This window comes from Sciurus carolinensis, chromosome 1 (genome assembly GCF_902686445.1).
Source record: "Sciurus carolinensis chromosome 1, mSciCar1.2, whole genome shotgun sequence".
NCBI lineage: Eukaryota > Metazoa > Chordata > Mammalia > Rodentia > Sciuridae > Sciurus > Sciurus carolinensis.
The window spans coordinates 44,221,784-44,235,556 of NC_062213.1; the positions used below are offsets into that span (position 1 = coordinate 44,221,784).

Consider the following 13,773-nt stretch of genomic DNA (forward strand, 5'->3'; position numbering starts at 1 on the left):
TATGAAACAATGAAGAGCTGTAGCAAATGTTTCTAGGTGCTACAGAAATAGACAAAGGTCATGAACCCAATGGAAAATAAGTCATGTGATCACGAAGTTGTGGCAATGTGAACAATGTATGAAAAGCTACACAAGTTGTCATGTATCTAACCAAAATAAAAATGTTGTACAAAACTAATTTAGAATGATTTTAAAATGTTTTGTATTTTAATTTATTAGCAAGGGATTCACTCAATCTGGCATTTTGAAATTTACCATTTTAAAAAACATTCATATTAATAGTAACATTTCATATGCAGAATGAAGGCTGAATTTCTTTCACATGCTTCTGAGTGGAAATTTATGCATGGTACATTTATTTATCGTTGCAGCTTTTATAAAGACATTCCTATACATGACACTTCAGAAACTAGAGTTTCAAAGACTCAACTTACTAGCTCTCTTTCTTTCTCCTCAGTAATTCTTGAGACTCAGGGAAAAGTGAGAGATTCATCTTTGGCAGTGGACAGAAACCCTGCCCCCAAAGTACTATATTCCTGAGTGTTAATTCATAGAAGATAAATTAATCAAACAGAACCACAAAATGTTTTATTATATATTTTCAATTCAGAAATATAAATACTATTTACATAGAATTGTATTTACATATTTACATAACATCAATGGAGTTAATGACTATTATACTTGAACTATGAGGATATTTCAAGTACATGGTATACCATGAGAAGAATTACTAAAGAATATGTTGAGGGAAAATATGGAAAGTTATCAGCTATATGTTTCAGAAATTATTTATATTTTGAATCCTAGCTTATTTTCACTTACTAAAAGTCTACTGACTTATGAAGCCTAAATTTGCTTTTAATAAATCTCCTTGTCAACATAACATGATAAACTTAAACAGTTTGTTATTTATTATCTTTAACAAAGTTAAAAGGCAGAACTTTGCAGAAGTACTCTTAAAATTAATTGAAAATGTATTGAAAACTATATTGGGAAATATGTCACATATTATAACAATAAATGTAAACCACATTAGAGATGTCAACACACTTCATGGAAAAAAGTATTGTATACAGGCATAGGTGAACATAGAATGAGGCAAAGTGAATCAAAAATAATACAATTTGAAATTTCTAAATAAACTTGAAAATATATTTCAACATTTATTTAACTATAAGTGCAAATAAAACATGTAAATACTAAATTGAAAACTAGTCTTGAACTTGGAATCAAATAGTTTATCAATGTGAGAAAACGTAGACAAAGCAGTTTATAAAATGATCTTTAGTACAAATGATGGGGATTATTTTGATTACTGTTAAAAATTATTTTTCTGAAAGCAACATTTACATTTTTAGCCTGTCAGTGTTATTTAGTGAATTAAATACCACACATAGTGGGAAACAATAATTTCCATTATGTTGATCATATTTTTACAAGTTATAAAAATAAATCTATAGATAAAAAACAGAATAATCTGTATTAAAATTTTAAAAAACATGCCAAACTAACCTGATATCATGACTTCTTTGCCATGATTATACTGAGTCCTTAAGTTATATGATCAATAAGTTAAATCAGAAATCTTTGATCCACCAATGTTTTGGTCACCAAATTCTTCTGTCCTACTGTATTACGGATAAATCTAAAAATCTGGAACATTAAAACAATTGAGAATGAAATATTTATAAATAAAATTAAATATGCACATCAACTAAATCATCTAAATTGAATTAGCTAATTCAACTAATTTCATTTATCAAACTTCTGAGTTGTGTGATTATACACAAAATTATTTCAAAGCTATTATCAAAGCAGTTCATGTTCCTATTTAGAAGATATCTTTATGAATTAACAGGAATACATTGTAAATATCTGGAAGTCAACTTTCTTCTAACTCTAAAAGCTACAGAAATCAAAAGAATCTATGAATTGTAGAATATCATGCTAAGTGAAATAAGTCAAACCCAAAAAACTGAAAGCCGAATGTTTTCCCTGATAAGTGGAGAATGATATATAATGGGGTTGAGGGGTATGGGGAGTGAGAGAAGAATGGAGGAACTTCAGATTATGTAAAAAAGAAATGAGGGGGAGAGGAAAATGAGGACAGACATCATTACCCTATGTACATGTATGATTACATGAATGGTATGAATCTACATTGTGTACGACCATAGAAACGAAATGAGGTACCCCATTTGTGTACAATGAATCAAAATGTAATCTGTAAAAAATTTTTTAAAAATTTTAAAAAAGACTAGTATGGGCAGAACTTTTTCATAATTTTAGTTCTCTAATAGAATAAATTATATCTTAAATCACTCATAAATATCCTTGATACAGTAGAATATTTGTGTGATATTAATAACAGTATTTCAAGAAGCACAGATTTAGCATTTCTTAAAATCTCCATTTCAGATATTTCACCTGCATAGTTATTTATTATTCGCAACAAAGTAAAGGGGTTTTTCAGTGGGGAGTCTTGAGCTAAATATCTATTCCTTGCTTTTTTGTTATGAATGGGACTCTCTTTTAAATTATTGTTAACTTTTGGTATCTAGGAGTCCGGCAGTTAAATATCTTTCTACCAGATTCCTTTCACATCTTCTGAAGCAATGTATACCTTCCACTGAATCCCAGTAGTTCACTGACCCTAAGAACATTGTGCAGAATGTGGTCAGCTGTAGCCCTTCTTTTGGTAGCGTTAATGATATTCTAAATGTAAGTGGACATTGTTACTCTGCTATGCAAACAAATATCTACTTTCAATACATTTCTTTTAAGAAAAACCCAGAAAAATTTGTAAGATTTACCTCTTGTTGTAGGTATGTAAGGAAGGCTGCTGAAATAAAATTTTGGCAAGCCAAATCCACAACACAGAAGAACAACAGATCAAAAATAAGAAGAGTGGCTTCATTTCCATAAAATAGCGTACTGCTGAAGGAGTAACTTTCATCTATTAAAAAAGATACGTGAGAAATTTAAAAATAGAACAAATCTGTGATAAATTTCTGGTGATAAAATTTGGGAATTTAAACACAGCATATTAGAAACAAGTATTACATTACAATATAGCTTACACAAAAAGATACAAAAGGTGTTAAGATTTGCTAATTTAAAAGGTTAGTCGAAGAACTCATAAAAACTCCAAAGAAGCAGTTTCCATAAAGGTTGGCAATTGCTAGTAGTATAAGTATATAAACAATACCTTGTAAGGACCAGTGAATGAATATCTTTTTGTATATTTCTTTAATCTAACTAAAGGATAAATTAATCTTAGAAAGAAGCTCTAAGGTAGAGTAAGTTAAGAAAAGAAAAAATACAGCAAAGCATAGAATAATTTAGTGTTCTAGAATTTTTGTCTCAAATAATCTCCGTAAGCTTTTGCTTCAAAACTCTTTTAACTCAACAAGTGGGTTTTGTCCTTTCTGGGATATGAACGCCCTTTTAAAAATATAACCCTTTTCAATAGGAAAAAAAAAAAAAAAAAAGGAAAAAAGTATAAATATACAAATTCTGCATATAATTTTTGGGAGGTCCAGAGAACTACCAAAGTCACTATGGATATCCAGTGAGAAACCTTGGTTTTACAGGAGGCGATGTTGTGGCACAGGTAATGTTCTGTTATGATCTGGGTGCTAGGTTATGGGGATACATTCAGTTTGGGAAAATTCGCTGACCTATCAGCTATAACCTTACAAAATATGAACTTCTCCATGCATATTATGCTTGTGTATATCTAAGTAAAAAATTCTGTCTTACATGTTCTTCCTGGTGATCCACATCACTCCAGCAATGACATCATACAATGGTAGTTCCCCAGTTTATTATGTGCCCTTAACATTCTCCTAAGATCTGGTCCTTTATATTATATTTATTGTCTTACTGGATATCTGTTCCTTGATGTCCCAAGGTACTTCAACGTACAATACAATCAAAACTAAATTCAACTTCTTTCACTAAAAACCTGGTCCTCTATTAGTAACTCCTGCCTTAGGCAAAGGCACCACTACCATCTACTTAGTCATGTAAGCTGGAAGTATGAATAACTTTTGTCTACACTTTTGCTCCTAGTTTTTTCCCCTTAACATCTCTGGCAATGTTTTCTTCTTCTTTGTTCCCATTTCTACTGCCTTAGCTCATCTCCTCGTTCATCTGCTGAAGATGAAGACACACAGAAAAAGAGAGGAGGAGGAAGACAAAAGAGAACAAAGGAAAATAGAAGAAGGGAGAAGAAAAAGACAAAACAATGAACAAAAATGATGACTGTATTATTAGAAATGGTAACAACATCCCTTTCCTAGCTGTCTACCCATAACAGATATTGTTCTAGGTTCTCTCTACATGGTAATCCCATAAAACCTTGAGAAGGGTCAGACTTGATTTTATAGAGAGGGCATTAAAATTCAGAAAGGTTAAGTAAGTTTCTCAAGTTCACAAAGCTAGTGAATGGTAGCCTCAGATTTTGAATCCAAGACCAGAAGACTTTGAAAGTCAAATTCTTAATGACTAAGCTCATCTCTATCTCAACCTGTACCATATACCAAAGTAATTCATCCAATTTACAAATCAGATCTGATTAGGATGCTTCAATGATATCCGTGTTCATTGGCAGAGGTTTCCAAATTGTTTTGATCATATATCCCTATCAGAATAAAATTCTGAGCATATTTACTATAATAGATATATTTTGTTAATTTTTATTATATGATTTTTTAAAAATATAAATTAAGAATGATGAAATTACAAATCTATGAATAGTCATTTAAAAAGGACAAAAATTTTGGAAATATATGCTTTTTTTTTTTTTGGAAGTGACTGGTCCATAAGATAAAGGGAAACTCCTTATGGTGTCATACAGTCCTTTGGGATATGGCCTTTGTCCTCTTTATCTTTCAAACACTCTTCTACACTGTGTTCCACTTCATACTAGACTACTTAAAGTCTAAAGTACAGAATGCACTTTGTAAACTTAAAATAAATCTCCTTTTCACTTCTGCATGAATGTCTTTGTCTCCCTACCTCCCCACTCCTCCACCTTAACTCTGGTTTGACAGTTATTTACACTTTAACACCCATTTCAAACTTCTCCATGTTGCCTTTTCTGAATTCACACTATCTGGTTAAATTTTTTTATTGCCTTTCTGTCCCTGATGTAACCTGTGCTTATAGACTTTTATCCCAGAACTCTCTAGAGAGACAGACAAATCAATGGTCTGTATATCCCAGAACTGGAAAACATGTGGCATGCAATACACATGCAATACACATCTAGACCAGGATGCTGGTTATACTATTTTTATTCTCACCAACTCATAATAACAGGTTATTAGTCACATTATAAGTAAGATATATACTATCTTTCTAACAATTAAAAATCATTTTAAATCACTACCCACTACAAACATCAGGGATTTTGAATTACTTGGACAAAATAAAAAAATCAGATTTTGAACATTAATCAGAAGTGTTACTCTTTAAATGTTTCTGAAGTCTGCTACTGAATGAATATTCTAATAAAATCTAAATTTTTTATATTTGTTTTTCCATCTCTTTAGTGTGTACTGTTAATTCTGAAATTCATCTTTTTTGCTTTCTTATAGGCCCTTTTAACTATCTGCTTCCTGCTACATAAGAGAAAATTATTATAGTTTCATGAGATTCAGTTCATTATGTTTCCCTGTTTTCATATAAAATTATAAAACTCCAAGGAAAAATAACCACAAGTCTTTTCCCCCTAAACTTTGATAATAGTAATCAAATTCAGCAAAGGCATTTGAAGTATACCATTGTAAAAGATGCTTTTTTCCATTGGCTCCATGAATTCCATTCCAAGAACTCTTTCAAGAAGCAACTTGTCTTTTATGAAGTAATCCATTTCCTTGTGAACCTAACAAAAGATAGTCATATAAAAAATAGTAGTGAAATAAATGATTTCCAATTAATACAAAATAAAAAATAGGGAAAAAGAATAGTATACAAAGAAAATCTGTTCTTCAAAATGAATTTACTACACTAGAATTTAGAATGAAATTCTCTTTACAGATGTTTTAAATTTTAAATGCTGTATTTAAATTTTAAATATACTACTAGTAGTATTTATGGCTAGATATACTGAAAATCAATTTACAGACTTTTTGGAATATAATCATAGCATAATATTTAAGGATCTCAATAATCAGTAATATAGTAAGTAATATTTTGGTAACCTGCTAACAAAATTCTAGTATAGGCATATTTTAAAGGAATCTTCGCTTGTTAATAAACACATAAAATCACATTTTTCTTTTATATAACCTAACATTATTGCTAAAACATAAGTGAGTGGCTACAAATATCTTTATAAAACTATCATTCCTACATATTAAATTTGACAGACAAAAGAGGAAATTCACTCACTTGGTTGACTCAAATTATAACTGACATTTGCTCTTAGATTTATAAAATTTGCATTTGATCCTAGTTTAAATATAAATGTTGATATACATACATGATCAATGAAAGAGCCAAGAAATTTATTCATCGCATGATATGCTTTTATACTCTGCTCAAAAGTACTTGCTGATGAACTCAAAAGTCTAGCAGGGCCATTTTTCTAATATCAAAAAGAGAAATGAATAAATACAGCATGTCTTAATGTTCTTGGTACTGAAATATATTAAATATTGGCAAATATATCTGAACAGTACTTTATACAAACCCTCGTCAAGGTCTCATGGATTCTGTCATAGTGTTGTCTCATCTGGCTAGAAATTGCAATCTGAAAAGTCTGACCTTCTGTGTTGGGCAACAAACCTCTCTGGCTACACAAATTTTCCTGAAAAGTTAAAAGAACTGAAATTAAATGGAAATTATAAAGCTCTGCCTATCTCAAAAAGAAAATACATATTTTACTTTTAGTTGGTATCACACATTCCAAAATTTAGAAGCCTCATGAAATTTACTGAAACTGTATTTGAAGCAAAGAGATTCCAACATTATTCAAGGTTCTCACTCTTTCCCAGTTTACTGACTTCTAGTTTATTCTAGTTCATATTCCACTATAGTTCTTTACGTCATCTTTACTCTGCTCTACTAAAAACAAACACAGAAAAACAAGTTCACTGCATATTGATATTCTTAGCTTTATGATTAATCTTATTGTTCTTTAATGTATGACCAAAAGTCTAGTTTTAAAAATTAACTAGTAATATAATTATAAATGACTTTTTTTCCCCCTAAACATTTAAAATTCTTCCTTAATTAATTTCAATAAAAAGGCAGTGACACATGACTGAATAGTAAATGTTATGAACCAGATGTCATTTCAGGTCTCCTTGATCAGACTTAAATACTGTTAACCACAAATGTGACCATTTGCCCCACCACCGAGCCAATTCCCACTGGTGTTTCTTAGTTCTGCTCAAGTTCTCTTGCTCCAACAAAGCCTGTTCACCTACTCCAGTGATTATATTCTCCTTCTTGGTCTAAATATAATCTGCAAACACAATATAACACTTTTCTATAAACTTAAAGGAAGAAGACGTGATAAAATTTTCTATTTTAAAAAACAGGTTTTTTTCTTGATTAAAAAAACCAAATTCATTGTGAATTTACAAAATTGGAAAGGTATAAAAAAGAAATAAAAATTACCTATAATCTCAATACCAAGAGCTAGAGATATTTTAAGGCATTTCATTTCCAGGCCTTTTTCTAAGGTATATATACATATGTGGACATAAAATTGGGATCATACTGATTTCTTTTTCACTTAGCATCATCTATCAAATATGATTTTAATATCTAAAGAGTCACTGTAAAGGCAAACCAATTTATTTAATATTCTCCAATTTTTACATATTTTCCTTACAAATAACCCATGAACAAATATCCAAAATCTAATTAGGTATTTATATTGCTAACTTTTCCTTGAGTTAAATCCATAAAATCAAAGATTATGAACTCATAAAAAGTTCCTGATATTTATATTGCTTAAATGCTTTCTAGAAGGTTTATAAAAACTTATTCTGACACTAATTTTTTTGTGGGTGCCCATTTTATTTTGTCTGTGGGTGTTATTAGTATTAGCTTTCTTTTTAAAAAAGTTTACTGATTTTAAGAGGAAAAATCATTGTTTCTATATTTAGTTCTTTGGTTGTGAGTTAAAGATTTTTTTAAAGGTTTATTAGTTTCTTCTGTTTCACTTTTTATTTTTAAAAATCTTTTGGTCATTTTTCCAATGAGGTTTTAATTTAGTGTTTTCTTACTGTCTTGTATAACTTCCAATATTCTTTTCAGTATCTGTTATATTTGGTATGAGGATTTTATGATAATTTACTATCGTTTATTTATGATCATTTGATATGTAAACATACTATATTAATAAAGTAAAATCAATTAATATTTCCTGTATTTGAAGCAAAGAGATTCCAACATTATTCAAGGTTCTCACTCTTTTTCTGCTTTTTTTGATTTTTATGCTATTATTATTATTATTATTTTTTTTTTTTGTAGTACTGGGGATTAAACTATATATGCTAGGCAAGCATTATCACTGAGCCACATCTCCAGGTCTCTTGCTTTTAATGTCATTCCCCAATCTGAAATATTCTTTTCTAGGTGCTTATTAATTTTTACATTTAACCTTTCAACTTCGGTTAATTTCTAATAGTTAACCAAGTGATCCTGTTCAATGTATTAAATACATTCTCTGAGATGTCATTATCAAGAATCAAATTCTTACAAGTCACAGGTATGGCTCCTTAATCACTAAATCCACAAGGTTCTCCCTTTTAAACATTTTATTATGGAAGTTCTCAAATGCATGTAGTAGAAAAAATAGTAAACCACTTGTTACCCAGTTTAACAATTACCAACATTTTACTAATTTTGTTTCATTTATCTTCCCAATTTTCTTCTTCGATTATTCTAACCAAACTCCAGACTGTCATTTCATCTGTAAATAGCTCCACACCTCTAACTAAAAAGAAATAAACTATCATGCCAATATTATATCTATAAAATTAATCATTTTTAATATGTTTGAACATAGAGTTCATTAAATCTCTCAGATTGTTTCCAAAGATTTTTGTTATAGTTGGTTTGCCCGAATCAGAATTTAAATAAAGAACATACACTGTATTCGATCATTTTGTTTCTTAAACCTCTCTTATTATGTAACAGATTTACCACCACAGTTACCCCATTTTCTTTTCATGTCATTGGTTTGTTTGGAGACACTGAGTGATTTGTCCTATAAGGCATCCTATATTCTGGATCTGGCTAATTACTGCCTATGGTGCTATTTAAATTGTCCTAGTATTCTTTGTATTTCCTGTAAAACAGTGGTTGGGTCTAGAGGCTTGATTAAATTCAGGTTCAATTTTCTTAGGTAAGACTACTTCAAAGGTAATGTTATGTACATCCTCCTGTAGCATATTAGGAAATATATAATGTCAGCATTCTTCATTTTAATTATTAAAAAATTGAGTCAGTGTGTCCAGAATATGCCAATCTGATCCCTCATTACAAAGTTCCATCAATAGTCACTTAATTGTTTGACACCCACTGACGACTGCAGCCTATACTCATTAATTCAATAGTCATTCCAAAATGGTTACTGTCTAATTTATAAGGAAGAACTTTTATTGTGTATTATTCAGTTACCCTGAAACAGAATTCATATATGAACTGCTGGATAAAATTAGGTTCTTTCCCTTGACCAATGTTCATGATAGTAAGTTTATGGTATCCTAGCAACTTTCAAAACTGACCAATGAAGATTTTTTAAAACTATTATTATAAATCTTAGATTAAGAAAATCCATATTTCAACTTAAAAACAAAAAAATGTAAAATATATTTATACCGCTTCTCTTTTAAGATTCACATTCATTTCTTCCATATTAGTATCTGCATGCCCATGAACTGATCTACCATGAATGTAATATCCAAAACATTTGTGGGATAACAGAAACACTGAAATCTATAAAAAGAGAAGAAAAATAAGCAATTAGCAACTCACTAGCAAAACACTAAAAATTAATTTTTCTTAAAATTACTTTCTTTCTCCCAAAATAAGAAGAACTGAATTCCTGGGAAATGTATGAAAAGGATAACAAGGTAATAAAGGATAATGAGGTTACTTTTAAAAACTAGATAGAAAGGAGACTTGAAGATATTTTCTAAGAAAGGAAGAAATTTTGAAACATGAAAATTTTCAGAGGCAACAGGATAAATAAAGTATTTGGCAGCATAAGAAATTCATAATTAAAACTGCAAATGAAGAAGAAAAAACTAAGGCAGTGAGTATTAATTTATAGCTCATTATAACTATCTCTGGAATTAATAGCCAGTGGAAATTAGACTACAAATCCAATCATACCAAATCACTTTTAAAGCCTCTTAATGTATTCATAACCTCCCAGCCCCTTTGGTACCAGGGATTGAACCTACCAGTGCTTAACCACTGAGCGACATCCCTAGCCTTTTATTAGAGACAGGGTCTTGCTGAGTTGCTTAGGGCCTCAATAAGTTGCTGAGGCTGGGTTTGAACTTGCAATCTGCCTCAGCCTCCTGAGTCCCTGGGATTACAGGTGTGTACCACCATGCCCAGCTTATTCATAACTTAAAAGTTACAAGATAAAGTCAAAAAGTACTTACATTACTCATAGAGCATAAATCAACGAACTGTCGAATTTTATCCTCTACAAATCTCTCATAAAAAGCAGCAAAGAACACAATCTGAAACATTAAGCCAAATTCATGCTTATTAGCCTTTAGGATTTCAATCTTCTTTTATAGTCACTGCAGTATTTTATGAAAATAAATAAATAATAAAATAATAAATAATAAATAATAAAATAAATAAATAAATAAAAAAGTTCCAACCAAGAACATAGTGGTCTCTAATGTTTCCTGTGGGATAAAATCCTGCTTGGTATTTCTGACTGTATGTCAAAGGAACAAGGATTTTGTGTTAAGTGTCATTGAGGGAGATCATTTTAAATTTAAAAAATTTTTCTGTGTCTAAACAAGACAAATTGTGGAAAGAAAGGAAAAAAAGCTTTAAAAAATTTAGGATAGATAAGTGTATTAATGGCCAGATTTATGTCTGGTTTTATAATTTTGTTCATCTCCTGGATTCCAAAAGTCATTGGAAAATTTGGGCTTTTCAAACTAATCTTCTCGATCTACAAGCAATCAACAAACATATGAAAAATGTTCAACATCTTTAGTAACAAAAGAAATGCAAATCAAAACTACCCTAAGATTCCATCTCACCCCCATTAGAATGGCGATTATTAAGAATACAAGCAACAATAGGTGTTGGAGAGGATGTGGGGAAAAAGGTACACTCATACATTGCTGGTGGGGCTACAAATTAGTGCAGCCACTCTGGAAAGCAGTGTGGAGATTCCTCAGAAAGCTTGGAATGGAACCATCATTTGACACAGTTATCCCACTCCTTGGCCTATACCCAAAGGACTTAAAATCAGCATACTACAGAGATACAGCCACATCAATGTTCATAGCTGCTCAATTCACAATAGCCAGATTGTGGAACCAACCTAGATGCCCCTCAATTGATGAATGGATAAAGAAACTGTGGTATATATATATATACAATGGAATATTACTCAGCCATAAAGAATAATAAAATTATGGCATTTGCAGGCAAATGGATGAAATTGGAGAATATCATGTTAAGTGAGATAAGCCAATCTCAAAAAACCAAAGGATGAATGATCTCACTGATAAGTGGATGATGACACATATAGGGGGTGGGAAGGGGGCAAGAATGGAGGATGGAGGGACTCTATAGAGGGATAAGAGGGGTGGGAGGGGTGGGGGGAGAAAAAAAATAACAGAATGAATTGAATGCCATTACCCTATGTAAATGTATGATTACACAAATGGTATGCCTCTACTTCATGTACAGAGAAACAAGATGTATCCCATTTTTTTACAATAAAAATGAAAAAAAAAAACAAAAAACTAATCTTCTCTAACAGAACATCACATAAAATGCATACATCTTAGTATTCTACTCTGACAACAGATAATGTGTTAATTATTCAACTAGAATGGTTTTGAGTGTTTTCTTAAATTTAACAACACTAGAAAGGGAAATTTTATAAATTAAAACATTTCACACTGTAGACCTTTTTAGATAGATTTCAGAGTAAGATTTCCTAACTATCCTATTTAAAGCTGTCACTAATGTCCCATTCCTGAACCCCATTCCCCTCATCTCTGTTGACCATCTCCTGCTGAATCTCTTCATAACAAGTATCACAACCTATAACTCGTTCTTGTTATAGCATATCCATGAATCAGCACAGTGCCTAGTATGTAAAGTGTATTCAAATACACAAATGAATAAATAAGTAAATCTACATCACTGATGATTAAGAACACTTTCTTAAACACTCCATATACATACTTTTTAACTCATCTGAAGAACATGAAAAACTCCAACACTTGAAGTTCAAAAATAAGGATACTACTTAAAAGTTGAAGAGGATAGGTTTAGAGAAATAAAAGGAATGAACAATAAAACAGACTCATTATTACAATCCAGAAGTATTTAGACAAATTTAGGAGGCTATCACAAGTTAAGGAACAAGGATATTTAAGGAATAAACACTGAAATCTTAGAATACTGCCAAAGGGAGAGATGCCTTGTTATCCATCTGACAGTGAAGTGAGAAGCAAAGAATGAGGTTAGGTAGTGGCATGTTGCTGTCCCAACAATTCTTTACCCTTTCTCCCTAGTAACAGACCCATCCCTTGAGCAGGACCCACAGGAGCTGAAAGACTCCAGTGCAGATTGGTGTAGCCAAATGACCAGGTTCCAGCCAAGGAGGCTGGATAGCACTTCTGAAAGGCTCTTAAACATGGGAGGGTCAATTCATCTCCCCTAGATCCCTCCTGCAACTCTCAGTCATTATGGACCACCATACAACCTTAGAGATGGAAGCCCCAGGTGACAGAGCTGAACAGCCTTCTATATCCTGACGGCAGCAGTAAGCCACCATTCTAGTCCTGCACTGCTGACATTTGCTCTTCCTTCTCATGGGAAAAACAAAGTTCTTTCATTTTAGTCACTCCTATTCTGTTTTGTTGTTTCTGTTACGTTCGACCTAATATGGAAAGTTTCAGATAATGTTCCTTTAAATTTTCTGCATCAGATGAAATATGATATATTCACAAAAATACTGGTACATGTACAAAATATTTCTTTACTATTATACTGATGATAAACATCAAACCCCATACTCTTGAGCCAATCTTATTTAAAATTTTAATTTGTTTTCCTTTTTGGTTAATATTCCCTCATTAGCTTAATCCCTGTAGCTTCATGTCTGAAGAAATCTCATCAATTTATAACAAATGTAAATTTAAAAAGTCAATTCTCAGGTTAGAGAATGCCACCTGGATTCAATTCTGTAGGAATAAGTTCTCTTAAAGGAACTTTAATACCAAAATATCCTTAAAAAGAGGCTATTTTAGGTATAGACTTATTAACCAGGAGATAGGAAGTTAAATCTTTTTTTTCTAGAGGTCCCATCTTCATTTGCTGTTTGTTAAAGGAAATTTTAATTAAACAGAAAGACTCTCTTCTATTCATGGGAGTAGCTGGAATCAAGAGACAGAAGTACAGATCATTAGAATTAAAATGTTTAGTTGTTGCTCTCTTTTCTTCTTCTTCTTCTTCTTTTTTGCTTTAAGAGGATAAAGAAAGCAAGCATAGGAAAAAACCTCTACTAGAGCCATGGGACTCTGAGGC

At 31.3% G+C, this 13,773-nt stretch overlaps 1 protein-coding gene across 3 annotated transcripts in view; it reads right to left on the minus strand.

Moving 5' to 3' along the window:
• Positions 1-289: 289 nt before the first annotated feature.
• Positions 290-13,773, minus strand: part of Tmem67 (transmembrane protein 67) — a 41,755-nt gene continuing 28,271 nt past the window's right edge. For all 3 annotated transcript variants that reach the window (XM_047565768.1, XM_047565781.1, XM_047565772.1), the window contains exons 22-28: positions 10,644-10,724; positions 9,850-9,966; positions 6,704-6,820; positions 6,494-6,598; positions 5,791-5,893; positions 2,817-2,959; positions 290-1,656 (exon numbers count right to left, since the gene is read on the minus strand). In XM_047565768.1, the coding sequence (XP_047421724.1) occupies positions 1,576-1,656; positions 2,817-2,959; positions 5,791-5,893; positions 6,494-6,598; positions 6,704-6,820; positions 9,850-9,966; positions 10,644-10,724 (747 nt within the window). In that variant the 3' untranslated portion in view covers positions 290-1,575. The remainder of the gene's footprint in view (positions 1,657-2,816; positions 2,960-5,790; positions 5,894-6,493; positions 6,599-6,703; positions 6,821-9,849; positions 9,967-10,643; positions 10,725-13,773) is intronic.